General features: G+C 37.4%; 2 protein-coding genes and 1 non-coding gene across 3 annotated transcripts; all 3 read left to right on the top strand.

Annotated features, from left to right (window-relative positions):
* The first annotated feature begins 226 nt into the window (after positions 1–226).
* Positions 227–11,425, top strand: senp3b (SUMO specific peptidase 3b). Its single transcript, XM_056461408.1, has 11 exons — positions 227–381; positions 3,222–3,977; positions 5,296–5,445; positions 5,672–5,783; positions 6,276–6,423; positions 6,518–6,565; positions 8,688–8,765; positions 8,966–9,103; positions 9,248–9,331; positions 9,465–9,515; positions 10,933–11,425. The coding sequence occupies exons 2-11, from the start codon at positions 3,260–3,262 to the stop codon at positions 11,041–11,043; spliced, it is 1,638 nt and encodes a 545-aa protein (XP_056317383.1). The 5' UTR covers positions 227–381; positions 3,222–3,259; the 3' UTR covers positions 11,044–11,425.
* Positions 11,426–12,231: 806 nt separating this feature from the next.
* eif4a1a (eukaryotic translation initiation factor 4A1A) lies at positions 12,232–19,094 on the top strand. Its single transcript, XM_056461407.1, has 11 exons — positions 12,232–12,291; positions 13,641–13,689; positions 14,112–14,244; positions 14,531–14,670; positions 14,987–15,155; positions 15,267–15,376; positions 15,655–15,798; positions 16,085–16,222; positions 17,076–17,165; positions 17,646–17,725; positions 17,801–19,094. Exons 1-11 carry the CDS (start codon positions 12,269–12,271, stop codon positions 17,943–17,945), a joined length of 1,221 nt encoding a protein of 406 aa, XP_056317382.1. The 5' UTR covers positions 12,232–12,268; the 3' UTR covers positions 17,946–19,094.
* On the top strand, positions 15,865–16,004 carry LOC130233050 (small nucleolar RNA SNORD10). Its single transcript, XR_008838190.1, has one exon. It is a non-coding gene; the product is annotated as a small nucleolar RNA SNORD10 (small nucleolar RNA).
* Positions 19,095–24,648: the final 5,554 nt, after the last annotated feature.

The raw sequence follows: 24,648 nt of genomic DNA, 5'->3' as shown, positions 1-24,648 counted from the left end.
TGATAAAGTTGAATGTTGGGTTTTACAGTGCAATAAAAAAATTCCCTTAGGAACATTATACTTTTAATTTTGGAAAATTTGGCGAATAAATTTAATATTACTTTTCTTTTTAAAATAAACTAATTACATTTAAGTTCTGAGTTTAGTTTTAATGTTTTATTTTGGCAGTATCTATAACGCCATTACATGAGGCTAGTGATGTCATCAGCTGCGCGCAGGGCTGCTGTTTATGTTTCGTGCAAAGATCGCGACTGTATTCATTGATTGAGGTGGAGATCCTCGTACTGCAAAATTCGGTTTATTTGCCCAAAAATCGTGAAAATTAAAGGCAAAGCTGCTGCGTGTGTTTTATTCATACTGGTGTAAAATTGCACATAAAAGGTGAGTGGAATATATGGGTATTGCTTAAGAGGCTCCCTGTAGCTGTTAGCTAGTAAGCTAATTAGCGAATTTGCACATGCCATAGCGCGACAAATACCAACACTTTCTTATCTTATAACGTCAATGTAGTCATCGGAAAACACGGTAAACGAGTGCTAGTCTTTATTTAAGAAATGGCTACTGAAATACTTTGATTGGGCATGCTAGATATGAAGCTAAACGAGACATGTTATCCGTTCATTTCGGCGTTTGCAGTGTTTTATTATTGCACATGAATATATTTGTACATTCAACAAATCAAATTTATTTTATTCATAGTAACAGTTAAATTATTTTGAGAATGCATGTTGTCTTTTAAGTTTAATACTCGGTTTTGTGTAAATAGTGATGTTTATTTAGAGGTAATGCTTTTGAGTTAAGAGTGAACGTTACAGTATACTATTGGTTTATAGATAATATCAAAGTAGATATATACCAGAATTCATATGTAACATACTTCATTTCCCAGTCATTGTACAATACTGTAAAAGTTTGAACAGTGACATTTGTAATACTTTTGAACATGGGTCTCAAACTCAATTCCTGGAGGGCCACAGCTCTGCACATTTTGCTCTAACTGTAATCAAACACACCTGATCCAAATAATCAAGGTGTTCAAGACTGCTAGAGACTATTAAGCAGGTGGGATTTGGAGGCAGTTGGAGCTAAAATCTGCAGAGCTGTAGCCCTCCAGGAATTAAGTTTGAGACCACTGCTTTTGAAAGTCTCTTGTAACTAGCAAAGCTGCATTTATTTGATTACAAATTACAGTAAAAACTACAATATAGAAAATAATTGTTATAATTAGAAGTGATCACGTTTCTATTTTAAATATTTACAAATTTAATACACTTTTATTTAAGGAAAAAGTTCAGAAGAAACGAAAAAAAAACGAAATTAAACATGAAAGCTCAGACAAGTGGGATAATGGAGTCTGCTGCTTCAGAAGCATTAATAAACAAATTAATATCAAAGAAAAATAGCATGTCGATAATATGGGAATATTTTGGTTCCGAAGTCACAGACACCGAACAAAAACAGGTCGTTTTTAAGAACAGTCACAGTATTGTTGCCATGGCTTACAGATTATTGAGCTGACGCTTGACTACAATATTAAATCGGAAATCTAATCTCTATCACAATATCTGTCAAAAAAATCGCAATTAGATATTTTCCCCAAATTGCACAACCCTAGAGGTAATGCTTTTGAGTAAAGACTGAACAAGAACATTGCAATATACGTTACTATTTGTTTATAGATAATGTCAAAGTAGATATATGCCAGTAGATATATGCCAGAATTCATGTGCATTATGTGCATCATACACATTGAGGTAAAGCTGGGTTTATATTCACACATTCTGACTTACTCCTTTGCTAATTCAAAATAGGGAAATCATATTAGCAGTTTGCCACTATCAAAGTACAACACTGTGTACAGTCAGCTAAAAGTGCTAATGATGTTTTGAAGTCATACTGGCATGCGATTTTACACCAAAAATTCAATATAAATATAGGGACCGTGTCACAAGATGTCACTGAACGAATGTGCAAATATTAAACCAACTTTACCTCAGTATCATACATGACAGTGTAAGAGTTTGAACAGTTTAAAATTGTTAATGCTTTTGAAAGTCTCTTGTGACCAGCAAAGCTGCATTTATTTCATGTAAAACTATGCCAAAAATTGTGACAAATATTAATGTAGTTAAAAGCTTGTGTTTTCTAGTGAAAGGGTTTTCTACTTTAAATATTTTAAAAAGTAATTTAAGTTTTTAGAGAAAAGTTGAATTTTTAGTATCCATTACTCCAGTTAATTGTTGTTTTTCTGATTAAAGTTTATGTAGAATATTTTTTTAGGATTTATAGATGAATTGGAAGTTTGTAATATAGCTGAGTATTGTAATTTAAATTTATTGCAATATAATATCAATTTCTTCACTGTTTTGTGTTAGGGTTGTCGCAATACCATTACGATACTATATCAGCTGAAGTATCGTGATACCAAGTATTATTGCGATACTGTAATTCATAAATCTATGAAATAAAGAAAATTGTCAGAAATACTATATTTTATGTTATAATAGGCATACTTGAATTGAATTCATATTATTGAAAATTATTGAAAAAAGTATTTGCACATCACTTCACCAAAAGTGCATTAGTTCTTTTTGTTTATTTTGTAAATAACAGACCAAAAAAAAATACATTAAAATTCTGTGTTTCAATGTTTGTTTCAATGTTTCCTGTTTTTCATCTATTGTTTGTTTTTTTGTCCTATCAAGTAAGAATCCACAGTAATTTAAAATTTCACTCAGTGTGTCGTTCTTTTACATAGATTGTTGCGGTTGTTGTAGCTACTAAATCATATTGACAGGAACAGAAATTAACCAATTTAGATGTGCGTTCGAACTGAAGCATTAGAAATAGCCAATAGGCTGCTATAAAAGCGTGAATTCTACAGTTTTGAAACCTTAAAGGGCTCCACAGATTATTCAAGCAAAATGGTCTATTTTTCACAAACGTGTGATCATTTTAGTGACTTTTCCACTTGCAACATTATCTATTGTAGATAGACCGTTAATGGCGATACTACCGTTTACAAACTTTGTAAACTTTGCAACCCTATTTTGTGTGTTTAAAAGTAACAGAACATTAACAGTTAACTTTTGTAACACTTTTATAAGTGACAAATAGCTAAGTTTGCATAATATAGCTTTACACATCTGCATATGCAAATGATCATCACAAAAGCAACCAGAACACTAAATACACTCAAATCTACGCTTTTGTTCTTGCAGGCGTCGAGCTGGCGCAGGTAGCGGGTGTCCAGTGGACGATGAGAGACAGCGGTGGCAGCCTGTCCCAGAACCGATGGCAGGGTGAGCTCTCCTTGACTGTGAGCCAGGAGGCCAGCAGTGTCGCGGGCATGGGAGGAGGCCTAATGGACCCAAACTCCCCTCCCAATGCCACCAGCCCCATTCACCTCAAACTCGGCCACACAGAGCGAGTCTGGAGTGGAGACTACATCGAACCAGTGGAGCTCGATGAAGAAGCTGGGTTTGATGAGAATGAAGATGATATAGAGGAAGATGAGGAGGAGGATGAAGAAGAGCGAGATGAAGAAGACATCGATTCTGAATGTGCTCCATGGGAGGAGAAGGATGATTTGGAAGACTGGCAGATGCCGTTTGAGTCCCAACCGCATGTTATGCTGGCTAATACTTATCAGCAACAGGTGACTTTGACTGAAGGAGAGGCCAAATCACAAGCCAGAGACTTTCCTGAGAATCTTTTCCAGATGCGGCTTCATGGTCTCCGGCAGCAGAGGCTGAAGCGATGGCGAAGGCTGCGGTCCAGTGCAAGGTTACGCAATCGGCTTGTGCAGAACTGGAAAACCTGGAGACAGAGAGCGCAGTGGGTCGGCACTTTGGGCTATCGGCGAGCGAGGAGGTGGCGCCAGTATAGCCTTTATGCCAGCAAGAGACGAGAGAAAGGATGTGGCGACAAAGGATCATCGCTAAGAGGTTTGGTGACGACGAGTGGAAGAGAAACAGGTGAGTTTTTTTTTTTTTTTTTTTTTACCCTCGTTGTTTAGAGCAGGGGTTCCCAAACTTCTCAGCCCTCGACCCCCATAATAACGATTCCAGTGACTCGCGACTCCCACTATCCTCTTAGGTGGTTATAAACATGCAAACATTCCACACAACAGTGCACACACTCCAGTAGGAACTATATCAACATTGACAATACAAAAAAGTGCAACAGTCTGACAACCACATAAATTTAAGTCATTATTCATTTGTTTAATTTAATATTAACTGGCTTTTTATTTGTACGTTGTTTTTTATGTAACTATTAAATAATATTTTTATCTTCTGCAGGTTATAGATAAAATATGGTAACTAGTTGTAATAGTTTAATAACATGCGTAAGATTTTTGGGAATCACCATGCGGCCCCCCAACACTGGTTTAGAGCAGGGGTTTTCTGAAAAGATTAGAGAAAAACACTGATGTAGACATTTTTAAAAATTATAAAATTAAAACTAGATCTATAAGAAATAAATCTACTTTTAAAATAATTTGATTGACAAAAACATGAGTATAAATATTATTTTGATTTAAGGATCAAATACAAAAAAGGTGTTTTCAAGCCTCAAACAATAAAAGAGAAGAAGAAAATGTTCTGTTTAATTGTATTTTTCTAAATAAAAATGAATGGCTATCATACTTTTTAAATATAATTTACAGCATAACAATAGTTTAAATACAAAATAGTCTTGTCATGCATGTTTAGAACAAGAATTATTTAGTGACATATGAAAAAGGATCACTGTGCAGCCCCAAAATACAGAATTATTGTCATTTTACATATTTATACTGTTTTAAAAAACTAGGTTATCTCCATCTGTAACAAAATGCTTTTAATTGAAAGTCTAATAAAAATAGTTTGAACACTTGCAGTATTTCATATATTTAAGTAGACACTTGCTCTTAATAGGTTTCTATTTACATAAAATCATTTTTAAAACTTATATTGGTACACTAAAACCAGATCTATTACCTTAATATATCAAAGGCAGTTAATAAAAATCATAATAATATAACAGTACAGTTCTATAGTGAGTATAAAATAATAATAATACATGATAGAAGCTCAATTTTTTTAGAAAACGTTTCATAATATCAGATTTTAATTTTGGATAAATTCAGCCTATACATAACCACATGAGGTTGCCTTTAAAAATTTAGGACGAATGGCCCTTAGCATAAGAATAATTATATGTGGCTCTATCTAAAAGATTGAAAACCTCTGATTTATGTGATTAAATTATAATCAAAGCTGCATTATATTATGTTGATTCTCTCCACAGAAAATCAGTTTTCTGCTTACAATGGTTATGGGGATTCTCAGTCAGTTTCATCGTTGAGTGGAGTTCGAGAATATCTTTCAATGCCCATGAAGCCCACCATTCAGAGGATTGAGATGACCCTAACAGAAGAGCACAAGGCTTATGTCCACGGTACAAATTCTGCTTTGGTATAGAATTGCATTGTGAAGTGTGTCCAGTCATAATAGATATAATAATGATAATAAAATAGTTCTTCACATTAAATTTGCAGTCAAAGCGGCGACAGTGAGTTTTTTGACAGAAACTGGCATTTAGTTTATTTAGTTTCTGAATATTGTTGTCTGCCTGTTTAAATAGTGGATGAATTTAATATTTCATGCATTTATTTATTTCCCAGGTCTTATTGAAGATGACCTTAGAAAGTATGGAAGTCTGATTCCTGTACATGCAGATGATATCGCTGAGCAGCTGCAAAGCATCTTCAATGAGGATTTCTCTCAAATACACAGGTCTGCACACATGCATAATCTCAAACATAATGAAAAAATGTACAAACGCATGCACATCAGCAAAAAGTGCTAAATATATATTCAAAAGGCAGCACCAAAGCTCCAAATATGGCAATTCATTAAATTAAAAAGGTTGACACAAAGCGTGTAACGTTTCGAGCACACTGCTCTTCATCAGACAGTATTCATCACAATAAGTTGCTTCTTTTTGTACACTTCGGGATCACATGATCTCCCATATTATCTCACAAATAGAAAGATTGAAAGAAGATATCATTTAAAGTTGTATAATTTATAAATGTGTATTTTATACGCTTTGTGTCAACCTTTTTAGTTTAATGAATTGCCATTTTTGGAGCTTTGGTGTTGCCTTTTGAATAGATGTTTTACAATCTCAAATATAACCTTGTCAGTCTTTATGTTTACTAAATACCACATACATCCTTACAAGAAGAGCTCAAATGTCTTGTTTCTCTTATCATGTGCCCACAGGAAAATGGCTGTGCAGCATTTAATTCAGTCATACCAGAGGTCATCAGGGACTGCCATGGTGAAAGGATTTCGGGTGAATTACAAGCGTCACGTTCTCACAATGGATGACCTTAGCACCCTCTATGGACAGAACTGGCTCAATGACCAGGTCTATTTGAGTTTTGCTTGAGCACTTGGCCATTATTTAGTTTTCTTCTGTTTTTCTCATTCCTGCTTATTGTTCTTTCGTCTGATCTGTGAAGGTCATGAACATGTATGGAGACCTTGTGATGGATTCAGTGCCTGAAAAGGTTGGAAATGTTGTTTTTTCCTTGTTCAACCTTTGTAATTGCCTGATTCTGACATTCAAGCATATGTATTCATATAAATACATCCATTCCTGTTGAATAATCAAAACGTATAATAAAGTGGCCATTAAGCATTAGCACAAACCCATAAAGGAGCCAATGGCCATCAGTAATAATCTGTGTGTAATCTACTAACAACACAGGCACAAAATGGGTTAAAGCTTTAGTTCACCCAAAAAATTTAAATGTTTAACCTCCTAAAGTCTGCGTACCCGGTACTGCATCCTTGATGTAATTTACTTCCGCATTCTTTCGATTTTAAAGGTCCGTATTGGCCCAATACCCCATAAGTGGATCCGTTTTTCTCATTAGTAGAAATAGAATAACTTTTTCATAGATTATGATAGACATTTTTCTTTTTTCATATGATTACTGACATGTGCAGGAACCAACAAAATTATTTACAGCAACCTAGACCACACAGAACCTAAAAGGTACACTTTCAAATTGGAGTTTGCAAAAAAAAGCACCTCTATTTTTGAGGGGTTTATTGTAACACAGACTACATATACAATTATTTTAATCACTTTCCACAGTGTTTTTTTTTTGGGGAGGCTTTTCTTCAAAATGATACCAAACTTTTGCATTTACACTTCTGCATGTTGATTAGAGAATGCTTTTGAATTTGAGTAGGCAAAATCCAGGTGGAAAGTCCAAAATAGCACTTGACATTAAGAGGTAAATTAATTACTCACCTTTATGATGTTCCAATCCCCTGAGACACTTGTTAATCACAAATTAAGATGTTTTAGATGAAATTCGAGAGCTCTCTCATCCTCTGTAGACAGCAATAGTCCGGAGACGTTCAAAGTCCAGAAAATGAATCAAACATTGTCAAAACACCCTGTGACTTCAGTGTTTCGATTGTAATTAAAGTTCCAAGAACACGTTTGCTTGCCAGAAAACATCTTAATTCATCAATGTCTTCCAGAACAGGGTGCATGTTTACTACGGGCAGTACAACGCTTTGGTTGATGCACTGCTGACTGTAAGGCTGCATTTACACTGCAGATCTTGATGGTCAATTCCGATTTTGTGACTGTATCTGATTTTTTTGTTGACTTGCTTACATTATCTTTTAAAAGTGACTTGTATCCAATTGTCTGCATTTACAAAGCAAATGGCAAAGGTGCAATGACCAGGAAAAAAAGAGCAGGCCATTTGGCCATCCTCTTTTAATCTAGGCATTTTTAAACCAGTAGGCATCTTAATGTCATGTCCATGGCGTGGTTTATGCACCTGACCTATGTTACAGTTTTATATTAGTTTATATCGGTTACCTTTCTCTCGCAGACTTGACATCATTCGCTATGTTTTTTAATGGTGTGCGACTCGCATTGGCAGGTAAAAAAAATCTGATCTACCTGCTTACACTGCAGACACAAATTTCCACATATAAACAAGGCCTGCTTACACGTACATTGGCCATATCAGATCTGTGCCACATGGGAGAGAAAAAAATTGAGTCACTTGAACCATGCAGTGTAAATGCAGACTAATACCAATATTCCCCATAGTAAACGTGCACCCTGACAACTTGATGTGGGGAGAAGAGTTTTTACAGTTGAACAAAAACATTCTTGGAGCTTTGTATGATTAAAATTGGAGCACATAAATCACATGGAATGTTTCCATAATGTTTTTGGTTCATTTTCTAGACTTGTCTCAGACCGTTATGAAGGATCAGAGCGATGTACCTATGAATGTGTCAGGGAATTTAAATGACAATGAGTAAGAATTAATGAAAGAATCTTCATTTTTGCCTGAACTAATTGATTAAAACCTCTATATATGACCATTGCAAATACATTTAAACACTCTCCTTCTATAAATTTAGCATCAAATACATTTGTAAGTGCTGGCCACAGAAATTACTGTCCATACCTTTTCATTGCTAGTGTTTCACTTTAAGTCTTTACAGTAGTTCTTTTTAATGCAAAAAAAGTTTGCTCTGACATAGGCTGTTAGCAGATCTGGCCCTTTATGTTTAAGGGTGATGAATCAGTTTTATGATTCTATATTATGTTATAGATTGATTTATCTAGTTATGTTTCTTTTGTTTTAGGTGCACTTCTTTAACAGTTTCTTTTATGACAAGTTGAGGACCAAAGGTTATGATGGAGTGAAACGGTGGACAAAGAATGTAAGAAAAGTCTTAAAAACCCTCTTTTTATTCAGTGAGTTCATAAATTTATGATAATAGCTTATTATGAGTTGGATTATGACATAACATAATCATGTACTATCTAATAATAATTTAGTATGGGTTCATTCCTTATGGCTAATCCTTATACCAAACAGCAGCTTCATATATAGATTTTTACTAGTTCAAATATGTTTCAGGTGGACATCTTCCAGAAGGATCTGTTGCTGATTCCCATTCATCTAGAAGTGCACTGGTCTCTGGTCTCGGTTGATATTAAACGGCGCTCCATCACATACTTTGATTCACAGCGGACGCTTAATCGCCGATGCCCCAAGGTACAAGTCGAGAAAAAAATATAGTATTTTGTACTAAATTACAAGCAAAAACTTCTAGCTATGATATTTCTTTGAATTTGTGCATGTTGCCTAAAATAATAAAGTGTTTAACTAACTGAATGACCTTTTTTTTAATCTCCACAGCATATTTTTAAGTACTTGCAGGCAGAAGCAATGATAAAAGAGAAGAGAGACTTTCTCACAGGGTGGAAGGGCTTTTTTAAAATGGTTAGTCCTGGTATTACAGAGACCACAAACAGCTACTCGTGTTGCCTAAATGTTATTTTCTAATGCTGTTTTTTAAGTGGTATACAAATGTTTGGATGAAAGTTAACAGAGTCTCTCTCTTTTTATGTTACAGAATGTTGGCAGACAGAATAATGACAGTGATTGTGGTGCATTTGTCCTGCAGGTTTGTAAACACACCAGCTTCATTTATGAAGCTGTCTGAGGTTTTACGAGTGGCTCATGTGATTCAGATTGACTGACACAGTAACTGTACATTTATTTATATTTTATATAGTAAAATCCATTAGGATATATTGGTTTGTGTTTAAAATCCTGCAATCTGTATTTCACAGAGCAATAAAATGCATTAGTGCACAAGTGTTTTAGCAGTGCCAGTTGCAAAAGTTAAATTCAAAATTGACTTTTTATGAAAAGAGTCTGAACTATTTTTGAAGCAAAAAAGTATACGAAAATTAGACCGACTGTAATTAAAGGGTTAGTTCACCCAGAAATTAAAATTGTCTATAAGTACTCATCCTCATGTTGTTCTGATTTTCTGAGACCTTTGTTCATCTTCAGAACACAAATTGAGATATTTTAGGGAAAAATCAAAGAGCTCCCTTATCCATAGAGAGAAATGGTGCTGACTTCTTTAAAGTTCAGACTAATACAAAGAAAATCCTCAAAACAGACCATATACCTTCAATGGTTCAATTAGAACATTACCAAGCTACAAGAATACTTTTTTTGTGCTCATAAAACAAAAATAATGACTTTATCCCACAGTTTTAACCCAAAAATGACGAGTCAGTCAGATGAGAAAGAGCTGGAGTCAGAGATTCAAATAAATAAAGTTTACTTAAGATAGTTTGCAGAAGCCAGCTTCAACACTCTTGTAGAGTTTGTAGGTCATTCTGCTTACAATCTCAAAACAACAATTAAGCTCTCACACAACTGCGTCATACATGTAGTTGTTTTAACCTGATTGGTTAAAAATACAGGTAGACTTAGAAAAATTATTTGTATATGTGCGTACAGTTCTGAATAATATCTCAATATAAATAAAAACTTAAATAAAAATTGTCATTTAAAAAAACCAGTTTTGGCATGTGTTTGGTATTTTTCCAAGTCTTGACCATTGCTGTCTATGGAGAATGAGGGAGCAATTAGAATTCACCTAAAACATCTTCATTTGGGTTCTGAAGATGAAGAAAGGTCTCTGGGGTTTGGACTGACATGAGGATGAGTAATTATTGATAAAAGTTACATTTTTGAGTGAACTAACCCTTTAAAGCACAGGCATCAAACTCAGTTTCTGGAGGGCCGCAGCTCTGCATAGTTTAGTTCCAACCCCAATTAAACACACCTGATCAAAATAATGGAGTGCTTCAGGCTTTTTTGAAACTAACAGGTAAGTGTGTTGGAGCAGGGCTGGAACATAACTGTGCAGAGCTGTGGCCCTCCAGAAACTGAGTTTGGCACCCCTGCTTTAAAGTCTTTGAAGAAAAGAACTACAGTGTTGTTTGAGACACCTTTCTTTCAGTTCTACATTGAAGATTCACCTTCTCTTTTTCTCTTTATTTTCTCCACCTTCTTTTTAGTATTGCAAGTGTCTTGCATTAGGCCAGCCCTTCAGCTTCAGTCAACAGGACATGCCCAAGCTGAGGAGAATGATGTACAAAGAACTGTGTCATTGCAAACTCTCACTGTGATATTCGTGTCAAGACTGCACAGCCAGTGAGGGGAAAAAAGATATATTTGTCCAAAAAGCCTGAGAGACTCCACACTGAGGATATTTCATCCTCAAGTCACTTGTATTTTTGTTTTGTATAACTTTTCTGTTTGGTTTCGTATTGGAGTCCAACGCCTTGACTGAGACACCGGAGGTAATTAACAGTTGACTGCCAGGCAGGCCCTTGTGTGTTACTGCCTAAGTCAAATATTCTGTGTTGGGTTTCATTTTTTGTTCTGCGCATAAAGTTGTTGCAAATCTCCTAATCAGAAATGTCGGCATGAGAGTAACTGTGCTATAATGCAAGTAACAAATCATGTCTGCCGTTTTGTTTTTAATAAATCATCATGTGAAAATAATAATTGGTGCATTCATCAGGAATTAAATTTCTGTTCTTTTGTCACATTGTGATTAATTATGATATGTGATGTTTTGAAATAGCCTTATTTGTTATGATGGGTTACTGAATCACCACACTTTTTACTTTGTACAGTGCTCATCCTTACTCAAACGAGAAGTAATACCAATAAGCTGTTTGAAGCCTTCTATTTGTATGAACTGTTAAATGGGAACAACAGCTGTGAATCATAAATGACTCACTTTCGACATTTATGCAGAGGAAGACAAGACATTGGGTAATAAGGGAGGGTTGTCCTTTACTTTCTGGAAGTCAGCAGCAAAGTATTTGACCCAGTAACATTTTACATTTGAATGCTGTCAGAAACATTTCAACAGCATGGGACATAAATAGTAAAGGTACTCAAATAATCATGGCCATTGAAACCCATCATAAAGACAAACAGGTCTTCGTATATTGTCATTTACTTACGTTAGCATATTCTATAAAGACATTGACTCAAAATATGTTTTCGACAAAAACGTGCACTTTGTGCTATTGTATTTATGAATGTAGTAGGTTGACATCATTAATAAAATAGCTCATTACCGTTTAGAACGTATCTTTCTATGCATCACATTTCCAATGAAATTTGTTTTAAGTTCCAGTTAGGATTTTTCCCCATTTTGTGACGTCTTTGAATAGGCGCTTATGATAGGGCGGTACCAATCGATAACTGACCAATGGGAATTGTTGCTGGGCGGGACTACAGGCTGACTGAACGGGAAGACGTCCAATCAATGGACTTTGAACATCGTCACGGTTTAAGTATTTGCGCGTTTCCGCCAGTCTACAGTCCTTTGTAATAATGTCGTCTGAACATGAAGATAGGTAAGATAACGTGTTCGATGAATGTTTGTTCTAGCTGTTAGAATATTGATTATTTACAGAAAACAATCAGTGTTTATTATCGATTTAAGATGCATTGTAGAACATGGTATTTCACTAGCAGTTTAAAAGCTAGCATTATCAGCCGATTTGGCATGTTCGTGCTCGCCCTGTTCCCGCCTCGTTGAAATCGTTTAGAAAAGTGTGCTTTTATACCGGTTTCGTACGATTTTGTCGTTTTATCTTAGGCCAGCGTGTTGATGTTATTTAAAAAGTGTTTTAAGATGTTTTAGTACCGTATTTTTGATGTTCCGTTAAAATGCCGGCTCTTGTGACGCAACGTGTCTCACGCGCTACTTCAGTACATCGTGTGACCGGCGCGTCCATGCGGCACATGGCCGCCTCATTTCACTCGTTTTAAAGCTATTGCGAACATTTTTAACATTCATTGTGATGTACTCTACTCGAGAACATAGTTTCGGATTCCATCTAATAGCAAAATGGACTTTGTTGGCAGATTTAAGCCCTCAATCGAGTGGATATGTATGGCACATGGCCTTTCATGGGCGAGACAATGGAGTGTGGTCTGGGAGTATATCGTTAGGCCTAACGTCAAGGCCTATTCTTAACCAAATCTCTTCTAGCATTAAAATGTTTATACATTATAAAATTATTTATGAATTTAAACAGAGACACTGCGTCTTTGGTTAAAATATTACTTCACGTACTGTAACTTATGTATTGTAATACATGAGTGTTAATTCAATGTTATAACGTTAACAATCGGCGTGGTCAAGCTATTTTGTGACGTTTTTTGTCAGATTAGGTGTTGTAGTAATGGATTAAGGTTGAATACGTGCGAAAGAATGTGTATCGGAGAAGCCACGTTGTTAATGGCGCTCAGCGAAAATGGCTGCCTCTCGGTAGCGTAGATTTCAGAGGTTACGATATCAGTGTCTTTAAGTTATGTCGCACTTTAACTAAACGTCAATGAACATCGCAAAACGACCCGGTCGGACCTATTTTTACCAAAAGTAGTGTTAGGTGGAGTGACAGTCTCCGTCACCGTTACTTTCAGTATGTGGGAAATGACGCAATGAAAGTGAATTGAGCCTGACAGTCGCTTTGCTTTACAGTCAGCACTTTATTTGTTGAGGTAAAATCTATTCGTCGTGAAACGTTTAAGAAAAAAAAAGATATATGTATAGGTCTGTGTAGAGATGGCCACTAGATGGATTGCAAAATCTATGCAGTAATGTGTCCTTTGGAGATTTTCAGATTTTGGCACTGAGGAATTAATTTTGTGAAATGAGTCATTCCAGTGTACTAATTATTACAACCTCTTATTGCAGACCCAGAGACAATGGCCCGGAGGGGATGGAGCCAGATGGAGTCATTGAGGTTGGTGTCACTTAAGAGCCATTTCACCTAAAGTATTTATAACCACATTATTTTATGTCTAACTGTATGTATGGATGAATCAATATAGACAGTAATTAAAAACCGATATTACATATAACTAAACGGTGTCATGAATGCCTTATTTTTGGTCTGTATGTAAAATGTGGAAATTGGAGCTTCATGTTATTTTGAGTAACTAAGAGGCGGTTATAGAATTTACAGAAGCTTCAGTGGTCTATATATACTCAAGTCTTGTACTTTGCAATGAGAATCATAGAATACTCATCAAAACATTATGCAACCCTAAAATAAAGTCATAGATATTGCCACCTTTTGTACGCTTTTTATTCGGGTGCCAAAATGGGTTGTGATCTTGTGTATGTATTAATAATAATCATCTATAAATTATATTTATTTTACAGAGCAACTGGAAGGAGATTGTTGATAGTTTTGATGATATGAACCTGCGAGAGGCTCTTCTCAGAGGAATCTATGCTTATGGTTTTGAGAAACCTTCCGCCATTCAGCAGAGGGCAATCCTCCCTTGTATCAAGGGTATGTCGAATTGTAACATCTATATTTGCTTAGCACATTTACTTGAATGAAAAAGTTTAGTCACGCCCTTATCATCTGGGCAAGGCTGTGTCTGTCAGTGACACTCTGACCTATATCTGGTAAGGGCAGAGGAAATAAAGCCCATATTCATCCCAGTCATCTCAATACAGTGAGGCATAGACTGTTTCATGGTATGGGCACAAACTCCCTCGACCTACTCGAAGGCTTTAGTGAGTAACAAGCTGTGTGCAACACCAAATAATGTTAACTAATATTCTGTCTATAGGTTATGATGTCATTGCACAGGCTCAGTCTGGCACAGGAAAGACTGCCACGTTTGCCATCTCCATCCTGCAGCAGATTGATGTGGAGCTGAAGGCCACACAAGCTATGGTTCTGGCTCCTACCAGAGAGCTGGCCCAACAGGTGAGAACGCTTTCATGTTTTATATGCCTGTCCCCTGGCATCTGGGCAAAGCTGTGTCTGTCAGTGGCACAAAGCTTATATCTGTTAGGGGCAGAGAAAATGAAGGCCATATTCATCCCAGTCGGCTCAACATAGTGAGAAAAAGACTGTTTCATGCTATGGGCACAGATACTTGTCTTATTACTTATGTATATTTGTCAGCCATTTTGGTTCTTCTGCAGTGACTTGTGAGTTCAGCTAGAGTTTCAGATGCATTCAATGTTAAATGGGATTGATCTCTTATAGCTGATGCAGAACTCTCTTCTGTCCTCTTCAGATTCAGAAGGTAGTCTTGGCTCTTGGAGACTACATGGGGGCAACTTGCCATGCCTGCATTGGAGGTACCAATGTTCGTAATGATGTTCAGAAGCTTCAAGCTGATGTGCCCCACATAGTGGTCGGGACTCCTGGTCGCGTGTTTGATATGCTCAACCGCAGATATCTGTGTAAGTACTTGATTTGGTGCATCTTGATTTAAGTCTAATCCTAGAATTAATGGAGTTCTGTTAGATTTTTATATCTTAACTGGCTTTTTTTTTCTCCCTCTTTACCTTCAGCTCCTAAATATATAAAGATGTTTGCCCTGGATGAGGCAGATGAAATGTTAAGCCGTGGTTTCAAGGACCAAATCTATGAAATATTTCAGAAGTTGGCCACAGACACTCAGGTAACAGGTCTAAATTGTTTTTGTGTGCGTCCACCAAAGTTCCCTCACCTGCCAGCGCTCTGTGCTGTGATGGGTATCAAGTTCTTTGGTAGAGTGAAGTAACTGCTCTCCACAATGATTGGGCTCTTCTGTCCCTCTTCATAACTAATTAAGCAGCTGACATTTCATTTAAAAATCTGACATGCTTTACATTTTTCTTAAGTTTGTAATCCTCATGGTCTCTTAATTTATTCTGAGGCCTGAACCTAATACAGGATTTTACCTTTTTTTTTTCACAGGTGATACTTCTGTCTGCCACCATGCCTCAGGAGGTGCTGGAGGTGACTACAAAGTTCATGAGAGATCCTGTTCGTATCCTAGTTAAGAAAGAAGAGCTGACCCTTGAGGGTATTCGGCAGTTCTACATCAATGTTGAGAAGGAGGTGAGTTGAGAGGAATTTGAGCTGTCATGTCTATGGTTTGTAGTGATTGGTGACCGTTATAATGCTGTTTTGTGATGATCCCCATGCGTGTCAACTGATCCCAGACTCCCTGCAGTGCTCAATGTCTGATGAGCGTTTTGCTCAACAGTGCATTTTGAGCCTGTAGGACTCTGGGAAATTGATCTTAACTTTTTAAATCTGAAAACAGCACCACCTAGTGTGAAATCTAAACTATATAATAATAAAAAAGGAAACCTTTTACTGAACGGTTTTCTCTGTATTACAGGAGTGGAAGTTAGACACATTGTGTGATCTTTATGAAACCCTGACCATCACCCAGGCTGTAATTTTCATCAACACTCGCCGGAAGGTCGACTGGCTAACTGAGAAAATGCATGCAAGGGACTTTACCGTTTCTGCTCTGGTAAGTAAGTCACATATGAGGTTTTCTAGAATGAGGATTTACAAAACCTGGTCAAAAACACTCAAGCAGACTCCTTCAGTCGGTTTTAAAATTGACTACCCGACTGCACCAAAGTTCCCTCACCTGCCAGCGCTCTGTGCTGTGATGGGTATCAAGTTCTTTGGTAGAGTAAAGAAACTGCTCTCCACAATGATTGGGCTCTTCAGTCCCTCTTCATAACTAATTAAGCAGATGACATTTTCATATCATGATTAGGCTTTTTACCTGATACAGATACTCTACACATTATTGGGTTGGGTCGTTAATAACTGGTGGTATTCGGTTTATTTGGATCATGGTTAGGTGGGAGACCTTTTCCTTTAGTGACTTAATCTGTCTTTTGACCACATTCCTGGTTTTTGAGGGTATGGTCTATGGATTGGTTAGTGTATGGGCTTTATCTTCAGCCAATATTGCGGGTTTTTTTTTTTTTTTTTTAAGCTTATCCATATAAATGTGTAAGGAGACAACGTGGAAAATCCAGTTTGTTTCTCTTCTGACAGCTTCAAATTACACTAGTGCTGTAAGCTTTATTTTGAGTTGGACTGGTAAGCAGTGTTTTTTTTTTTTTTTTAAATCTGCAATGGTTTCAAACCCTGTTGTCCAGTGTATTTAGTGGTGTTGCCTTGAAATAGGATTTCTAAATTAATCTTGATGGCTGTAATCTGGGACCTGTTTCAAAACTTAGCTGATAAGGTCTTACATCTGTTCACTGTGATCTGTTCAACTATTTGCGTCAATGACCATTTGCATGTCATTTATGAATTCCTTTGACTTTTTAATTAATTTCTTTTCCCTTTCTGTGACTTCCTAGCACGGTGACATGGAGCAGAAGGAGAGAGACGTCATCATGAAAGAGTTTCGTTCTGGCTCCAGCCGAGTGCTAATCACCACTGACCTGCTGGTAAGCAAATCTACATGCTAAACTTTTCCATCCAAAGATCCCTCTTCCACCAGTAATCAGTGCTGTGATGGAGATCATGTTCTTTGGGAGATTATTGAAACTGCACCCACAGTGTTGGGGGTCTCAAAATCCCTTAACGCTAATATAAGCAGTTAACATTCAGTTTTCAAACTCAATGGGTCCCTTTTTAATAATAATCCCATGGGTCATGTTTAAGAAACGTAGGCGTTCATTTATACACCTACATTATCTATCCAATGTTGGTGAGTTTAGAATGTTCTAAATCATTGGTCACTTGCATCTATTCAATTGCATTGAAACTACTCAAACAGAATCTTGTATACGGATGGTTTATCACTCTAATATGTGTTCACCAGGTCCTCAAGCAACAATATGTGGAAGTTGTTTAGAAAGCCCAAGCTATGAAAAGTAGCTTGCCAAAAGTGAACCTAAAATCTCTAAATTTGTGTTTTCTTTAAGGCAAGAGGCATTGATGTACAGCAGGTTTCCCTGGTCATAAACTATGACCTTCCAACCAACAGAGAGAACTATATCCATCGGTAAGTGCTCAGTTTTTCTTTGCTTCCCTTTTTGTGTGTGTATGAGTGTGCTAAGTGTTTTTTATATTTTTGTAGAATTGGTCGTGGTGGTCGTTTCGGCAGAAAAGGAGTCGCTATCAACATGATCACTGAGGATGACAAGCGCACGCTCCGGGACATCGAGACCTTCTACAACACCACTGTGGAGGAGATGCCCATGAACGTTGCTGATCTGATCTAAGACACCTGACTTTTTCCTCCTTCCCTTTATTTTTTTTGTTTTGTTTTTCTTCTCTCCTGTCTCCTTTCCTCCCCTTCCCTCTTTAGTCTCATTCCGACCCACATCCCTGTTCACGCAACCCCTCACAAATCAAGTACTGTCAGTTCTGAGGGTGCGAACCTTTCATAAGTCCAGTGTGTTGGTCACATCACTGAATACTCCATTATTCAGACATTCAGAATATCCATATTATAAGGCTCATTTAATCTTGCCCCTTTTGAGTGGTGCCATCTACTGATCAAGAGGAGGTGTCGCAGGGCTTCTTTGCATGCGTGGTGTAAATGTTAATGCACTGACTGATATATTGGATTGGACACATGCCCTGCTTGTCTTGATAGTGTTGGTTTAACCATTTTTTGAGATGTGACTGTTTACATAGGATTTGCTTTTTTGTAACACAGGGCAAAGGATGTAAAATACAGAATAATTAATGTGTAATATGGGGGACTTGGACTTTTTATTCCAAATTGCCATTCACTGCCATATTTCTTTTAACAGAAGCATCAGCAAAAAGAAAGATGCTTTGGGTCGAAAGGAAGTTGGTTTGTGGGAGTGAACCAGATTGTAAAATTACTAAATGTGGTCAAGTCATTTTCTCCAGCGGTCCAATTCTTCTGTTACATCTCTTGTGTTGTCCTGTGTGTGTGGCTGTAGCTCTTTGATTTTTGTAAATAGGCTTTACTCTGGCGGGGTGGGCGGCTGAAGGCATTAGAAATGGGTTTGTATGATTGGTGAATGACCCACCATTGTGTTGCCTCAGAATTTTTTCTCTGCATCAAAGTCCTATTGGGGAGTGTTGCTCCTGTAACCTACCTCACCAAACTGTGTTGGCGGGGTCTAAATATGTAAGGACCAAACTGCAGTAGTAGAGTATATAGAGATCATTATGTCTTCGTATTGTTCAAAAAATGCCTGTCTTTTGTTGGGTGGGTTTGGATGTGGGGTTTACATTGGTCAGTGCTATTTTTTTAAACAAATTTATTACAAATGTGATAATTATTAACCTTTTTGAGACAGAAGCCATGTATTAAATATTTTCTACATTGGACTCTGTATAGTATTTATTTTAATGGTCTGAAATAAAGGTATTTCCCATTTTTAACATGCTAAGCTGCCTCTCAATCGTTCATTATGGGCTTCATTTGCAATAAATCAACTGTTGGATCTTGTAAAACACAAACGTCAAAGGCCTTTTTTTGTTGCTGTTTTTTTGTTCTTGGGTGTGATGCGAGAGAGGATGAATCTAATAAAGCTGATCATTTCACAAGGACTGCATGAAAATGGTGGGTACTGTAATTTGAGATGCAGTAATGTTTTAAAACTAAATACAATATGAGAAAGATGATCTGTTTTAGTCTGTGCTATGCACAGTTACCATAAAGTGAACAGTATCTAAAAGCTGAATAAATAAGCTTTCCATAATGGATTTATTGTAGGACAATTTTGGGCATGGATGCAAATAATTGAAATATTGAAAACCGCATGTAAAGTTGTCCAAATTAAACTTAATGCATACAAGTAATAAGCTTTTAGGTAGTTTATAAAATGTCTTCATGAAATATAAAGCGAAATATTCTAGTAATTTTAGCATAAAATAAGTCTATTAATTTGATTTAATACTACACGGTATTTTTGTGTTTATAAAATATACCTATGCAACATCAGTCTGATTTTGTGGTACAAGGTCAAATCTATTGACTTTGGTAACAATGCCCATACAAAAGACCTGAACCGGATGTTTAACAGAAGCTAGACTGTTCCCCCATATGGCCAAACTCACAGTAAGTTGAACAGTTGATGTAAAACTGAAATGTTTGAGGATAAAATCATTATATAAGTCTAATTTAACTTTCGTATTATGGTTAAACTTTTAAGTGAATTCGACTGTTGATTGAATTTTCAACTTGGTGCTGCCCGGAACGTCCAGCCAAATCGCCTTTTCAACGCTGTGCACATTTATTTTACCGGACCTATTTTTGGCTCAAACTATAACAGGAGCAAAGAATTTAATTGGTTTAAAACCGAATGTCTAATGAATGTCAAACTAACTTTACCGCGGTTCAGAAGCGAGTTTATTAGACACAAAATGTATAATTCTGTCACCCTGCAGCCCAAGCTGAGCAAGGCTAGGCCTGGTTATTACCTGAGGGTAGACCAACTACTCTCACCGGCCACTTTATTAGGTATACCTTACTAGTACCATGTTTGACCCGCTTTTGCTTTCAGAACTGCCTTAATCCTTCGTGGCATAGATTCAACAAGGTACTGGAAATATCCATTAGATGTTTTGGTCCATATTGACATAATAGCCTCACACAGTTGCTGCAGAGATCGAGACTTGGTGACTGTAGAGGCCCGGTGTGTACTTCTACTGCTGTAGCCCATTTGCCTCAAGGTTTGACGTGTTGTGTGTTCAGAAATGCTCTTCTGCATACCTCAGGTGTAACAAGGGGTTATTTGAGTTACTGTTGCCTTTCTATCAGCTCAAACTACTCTGGCCATTCTGCTCTGACCACTGGCATCACATCAACAAGGCATTTGCGCCCACAGAACTGCCGCTCACTGGATTTTTTCTTATTTTCTGACCATTCTCTGTAAACCCTAGAGATAGATGTGCGTGAAAATTAGCAGTTTCTGAAATACTCAGACCAGCCCGTCTGGCACCAGCAACCATGCCACGTTCAAAGCCACTTAAATGACCTTTCTGCAGTTTGAGCTGCAGCAGATCATCTTGACCATGTCTTGCTGCCATGTGATGTTTGCGATGAGAAATGTGTGTTAACTAACCGTTAAGGAAACACTAGGTTGCTTTTGGAAGTGGTGTGGTGTTAGTGAGGCCAGCAGGGGGTGCTCAGTATTAATGCCCCAGTATAATGATGGGGACTCTATAGACGAATTACCATGTTTGTGAACATTCAGGATGCGTGCGCAGGGAGGTGGCAGAAAAAAAACGGAAGTGCTAGCATTTACAGCGAGGGAATGACATCCGATGTGGTACAAAGTTTGTTGTTGTCTTAGAAATAAGATATATTGATTACACATTATATATATTATTTACATTATGCTTTCAGCGTATTATAACAGCTCGTCATCCAGTGATAAGCACAGTGATTCTGCAAAATCAACGTAAAAGTGAGCGGCGTTCATCTGACAGGTCCATTTGCGACAGCACCCTCCCAATGGATATTAAATGAGACGAATTGGCCAAGCATCCAGCCCGAAATATACAATCTCATTGAAGCGCCAGGATTTTTGACAAGAGAGAAGTTAAAGGCCTACAAGTCTTTGGATGCCAACAATTTAGTTGTGTGATCTGTGTGACTTAAACTTTTTACAGTTAAATTAATTTAATTGTTGTAACCAAATATATTACAGTTTTTAGTTACTTATTTTATAATTATATTTTAAGTTAAGTTGATCCAGTGCAGCACGGTGGTGCAGTGGGTATCGCTGTCGCCTCATAGCAAGAAGATTGCTGGTTCAAGCTTCAGCTGGGTCGGTTGGAATTTCTGTGTGGAGTTTGCATGTTGGTGTGGGTTTCCTTTGGATTTTCCCACACAAGTCCAAAAAACATGCATGCGCTATAGGTGACTTGGGTGAGCTAAATTATCTGTAGCGTATGTGTGGATGTCCTGGTCCTCCAGGTTGGGGGGTTGAGCGTTGGGCTAATTTGATGTTACGAAATACAAATTTTGATTTAAATAGCCCTGGGAATAGGTAAGTTGATCCAATTTTTTTTAATTCTGTAAATAATTATTTATTATTAAAACTTTAGTGTGCTTTTTTAGGAATATTCACATTTTATTTTGGGGATCATAACAACATTGAATGCTTGGAGACTTCATTGGTTAGTTTAACTTTTACATTTTGACATTAATCAGGCCTGCTGCATGCTGGAATATTGACTCTGACTATTTATATGGCAATATTGTACAGTGACACTGTGGAATAAGGCTCCACTACAGTTAACAGTTATTTTAATTAACTTACAATCAAAATGCAAAAGTATTCATTACTCTAAGCCAGAGATGCCAAAAAGTAGGGCCCGCGGGACAAAGTTGGCCCATTGTAGTCTTTGATTTGGCCCACCATCCCATCTGAGAGGAGAGTGAGAATGACTGAGAGGGTTTTTGTGAAAGATTTTAAAAGAGATCATCATTTATAATTTGACGTAAGCTTTTTTTGTTTGTTTGTTTTATTGCTGAGCTACCAAAGAAGCATGTTTTAATTAAATGTTGTAAATGAATCAGATTTTTTAATATGTAAGTATTGTCTTGATGGATAGAGGACTATGCAGAACTCGTCACTGAGCAAATCAGGGCTAAAATAGTTCAGCCCCATTCTGTTATAAATGAAACTGTCTTTGTTTTTACTGTAATAAGTTCATTATAGAATGTAAAAAATATGTTTTAGTTAATGTAAAGCAATGTTTTCTAGATACTTTTCAATATTATTAAATTAATTAAGAAATTATCCATGGCAACTGTATATACAGTAGGCCTCCGTGCTACTAGCCTCAATCAAGTTTGGTTTTTGGCTTTTTATAAGAAAAAGTTTGGGCACCCCTGAACTAAGCTGTTGTTAATTTCTTAGAGAATGCCTAATAACATGTTAAGTTCTAATCATTTCATTAAATGAAGTTAATAACTGATAAACACGCGGTGGGGCAGTGGCTAGCACTCTTGCATCACAGCAAGAAGGTCGCTGGTTCCAGCCTCAGCTGGGTCTGCGTGGGTTTCTTCTGGGTGCTCCAGTTTCCCCCACCGTCCAAAGACTTGCGGTGCAGGTGAATTGGTTAGACTGAATTATGCAGGTGTATGAGTGTAAATGAGAATGTATGGGTGTTTCCCAGTGATAGGTTGCAGCTGGAAGGGCATCAGCTGCGTAAAACATATGCTGGATAAGTTGGTGGTTCATTCCACTGTGGCAACCCCTCATTAATAAAGGGACTAAGCCGAAAAGAAAATGAATAAATGAAAAACTGATAAACATTAATTTGTACTAATATTAACATAGCAGCTCTAATAAATGTCTTTTTCTCTCTGTCGATTTGAATCCATTAACTAACATTTACCAAAGAGACTTTATTTTGCAGTGTTACCTATTTTTCCTTATAATCTTTTTTTGAAATTTAATTTGGTTTGTTTACATTTGTTTTCTCTGAACATGTATAAGCAATTAGGGATGTCCCGATCAGGTTTTTTTGCCACCGAGTCAGTCAATTGATTTTAGGTGTCTACCGATACAGACACCCAATCCGATACTTTACGATACATAAAAAAATGAAAAAGAGCAAAGAAACAGATCCAAGATGTTCCTTGGAGCACTTCTGTGAGGTAGCTTGAACAATCAAGTAATAAAAAACATCAATGCTTCACTTTTGGACTTTAGTGCAACATTAAATATAAAAAAAACGAATATAAAAACACACAGCGCCTCAACTTAAAATACCTGGCAAGAAATCCCAAGTTTACATATCTCACAGTTTGCTGTGGCAATGCTGTCGTCATCAACTTTATAATACCTCCAGAACGCAGACATACTCGCGCTTTCTGCTTCCAGCTGCTTCCGTGTTCCACTTTGCCAACATTTAACCAATAGTGTCTCTGCAACAAAGTGATGCCATGCTGCACACATTGCTGTGTCAGTCAAGAAAGAGGTCTAACTCTGTGCCACCACAAACTACAGATGTGTTAAAAATAATCATATATACATATATATTGGAGTCCTGATCGGGAGGTAACATCCGATTCCAATCGAGTCTGAAACAGCGTGATCAGCCCCAGTTTCCGATCATGTGATCGGATCTGGACATCCTTAATATACAATATAGCAATACACAAAGTATTTTTGTTATTATACCTATTAAAATAGCCTTTTTGTGCAGCTTAGGTCAATACCGCGATAATACCGCATACCGTGATAAATGTTTCACGAATTAATTGCAACAAGAAAATTTGATCTTGTAATAACAGTTCCTGTAATAACAAGTCATGTCCACAGGAGGGCAGACACGCACCCCATCCCCTGCATCCACTGCACAGAAACAAACATTCAGCTGCGCCCCAGACTTAGCACGCATACCAATGGGACCTGCGCTGTCATTCCAGCACACGAGGACGGACGTATTAGCAAACGCTCCTCCGTTCACACACATGCAAAAAAAACCTCATAGCAATGCGCACTCTCAGAAGGCCTGTGTCATTTCGATTCCACGGCTGCAACTTTTGATCACTTCAGCGAGATGGGCTCCAGCGACGTCCCCCGAGGCCCTCATTCACCTGTCCATCACGCAAACACCATGTTAATTCCCGCATCATGTACCCCTGTCCCACGTCCCCCTCCATTCAATTGATCGCACCCCCCATCTTTCTCTCTTTTCCGGCATTCTTCCTCCTATCAACAACCTCTCGCCTCCATCTATACACCTTATTTGAGATGTTTTGATGATGTGCGCTCAGTGTAGGTGGCCGTCCGAACACTTTCACTGTCTGCATGGAAACCCCCCTGCCACTCGCCCCCTCTCCCCTGCTGGGCGCATGATTGTGGGCTCGGGGATTATGCGAGCAGGAGGCTCGTAAAGGGCCTGCCAGGGTCTTTCTGTGCAGTGACGGATGGCTAGGAGACTGAAGCCCGCATTTACATAAGAAGGGAGAGAATAGAG

This window comes from Danio aesculapii, chromosome 7 (genome assembly GCF_903798145.1).
Source record: "Danio aesculapii chromosome 7, fDanAes4.1, whole genome shotgun sequence".
NCBI lineage: Eukaryota > Metazoa > Chordata > Actinopteri > Cypriniformes > Danionidae > Danio > Danio aesculapii.
This window is presented reverse-complemented; position numbering and strand designations above follow the sequence as displayed.

Coding starts and splice junctions, on each gene's coding strand:
- eif4a1a (XM_056461407.1), top strand. CDS start 12,269: ATGTCGTCTGAACATGAAGATAG. Junction 12,292..13,640: donor TCGTCTGAACATGAAGATAG/GTAAGATAACGT, acceptor CTCTTATTGCAG/ACCCAGAGACAATGGCCCGG. Junction 15,156..15,266: donor GCTCAACCGCAGATATCTGT/GTAAGTACTTGA, acceptor CTTTACCTTCAG/CTCCTAAATATATAAAGATG.
- senp3b (XM_056461408.1), top strand. CDS start 3,260: ATGAGAGACAGCGGTGGCAGCCTGTCCCAGAACCGATGGCAGGGTGAG. Junction 9,104..9,247: donor TTAATCGCCGATGCCCCAAG/GTACAAGTCGAG, acceptor TAATCTCCACAG/CATATTTTTAAGTACTTGCA. Junction 9,516..10,932: donor GTGGTGCATTTGTCCTGCAG/GTTTGTAAACAC, acceptor CCTTCTTTTTAG/TATTGCAAGTGTCTTGCATT.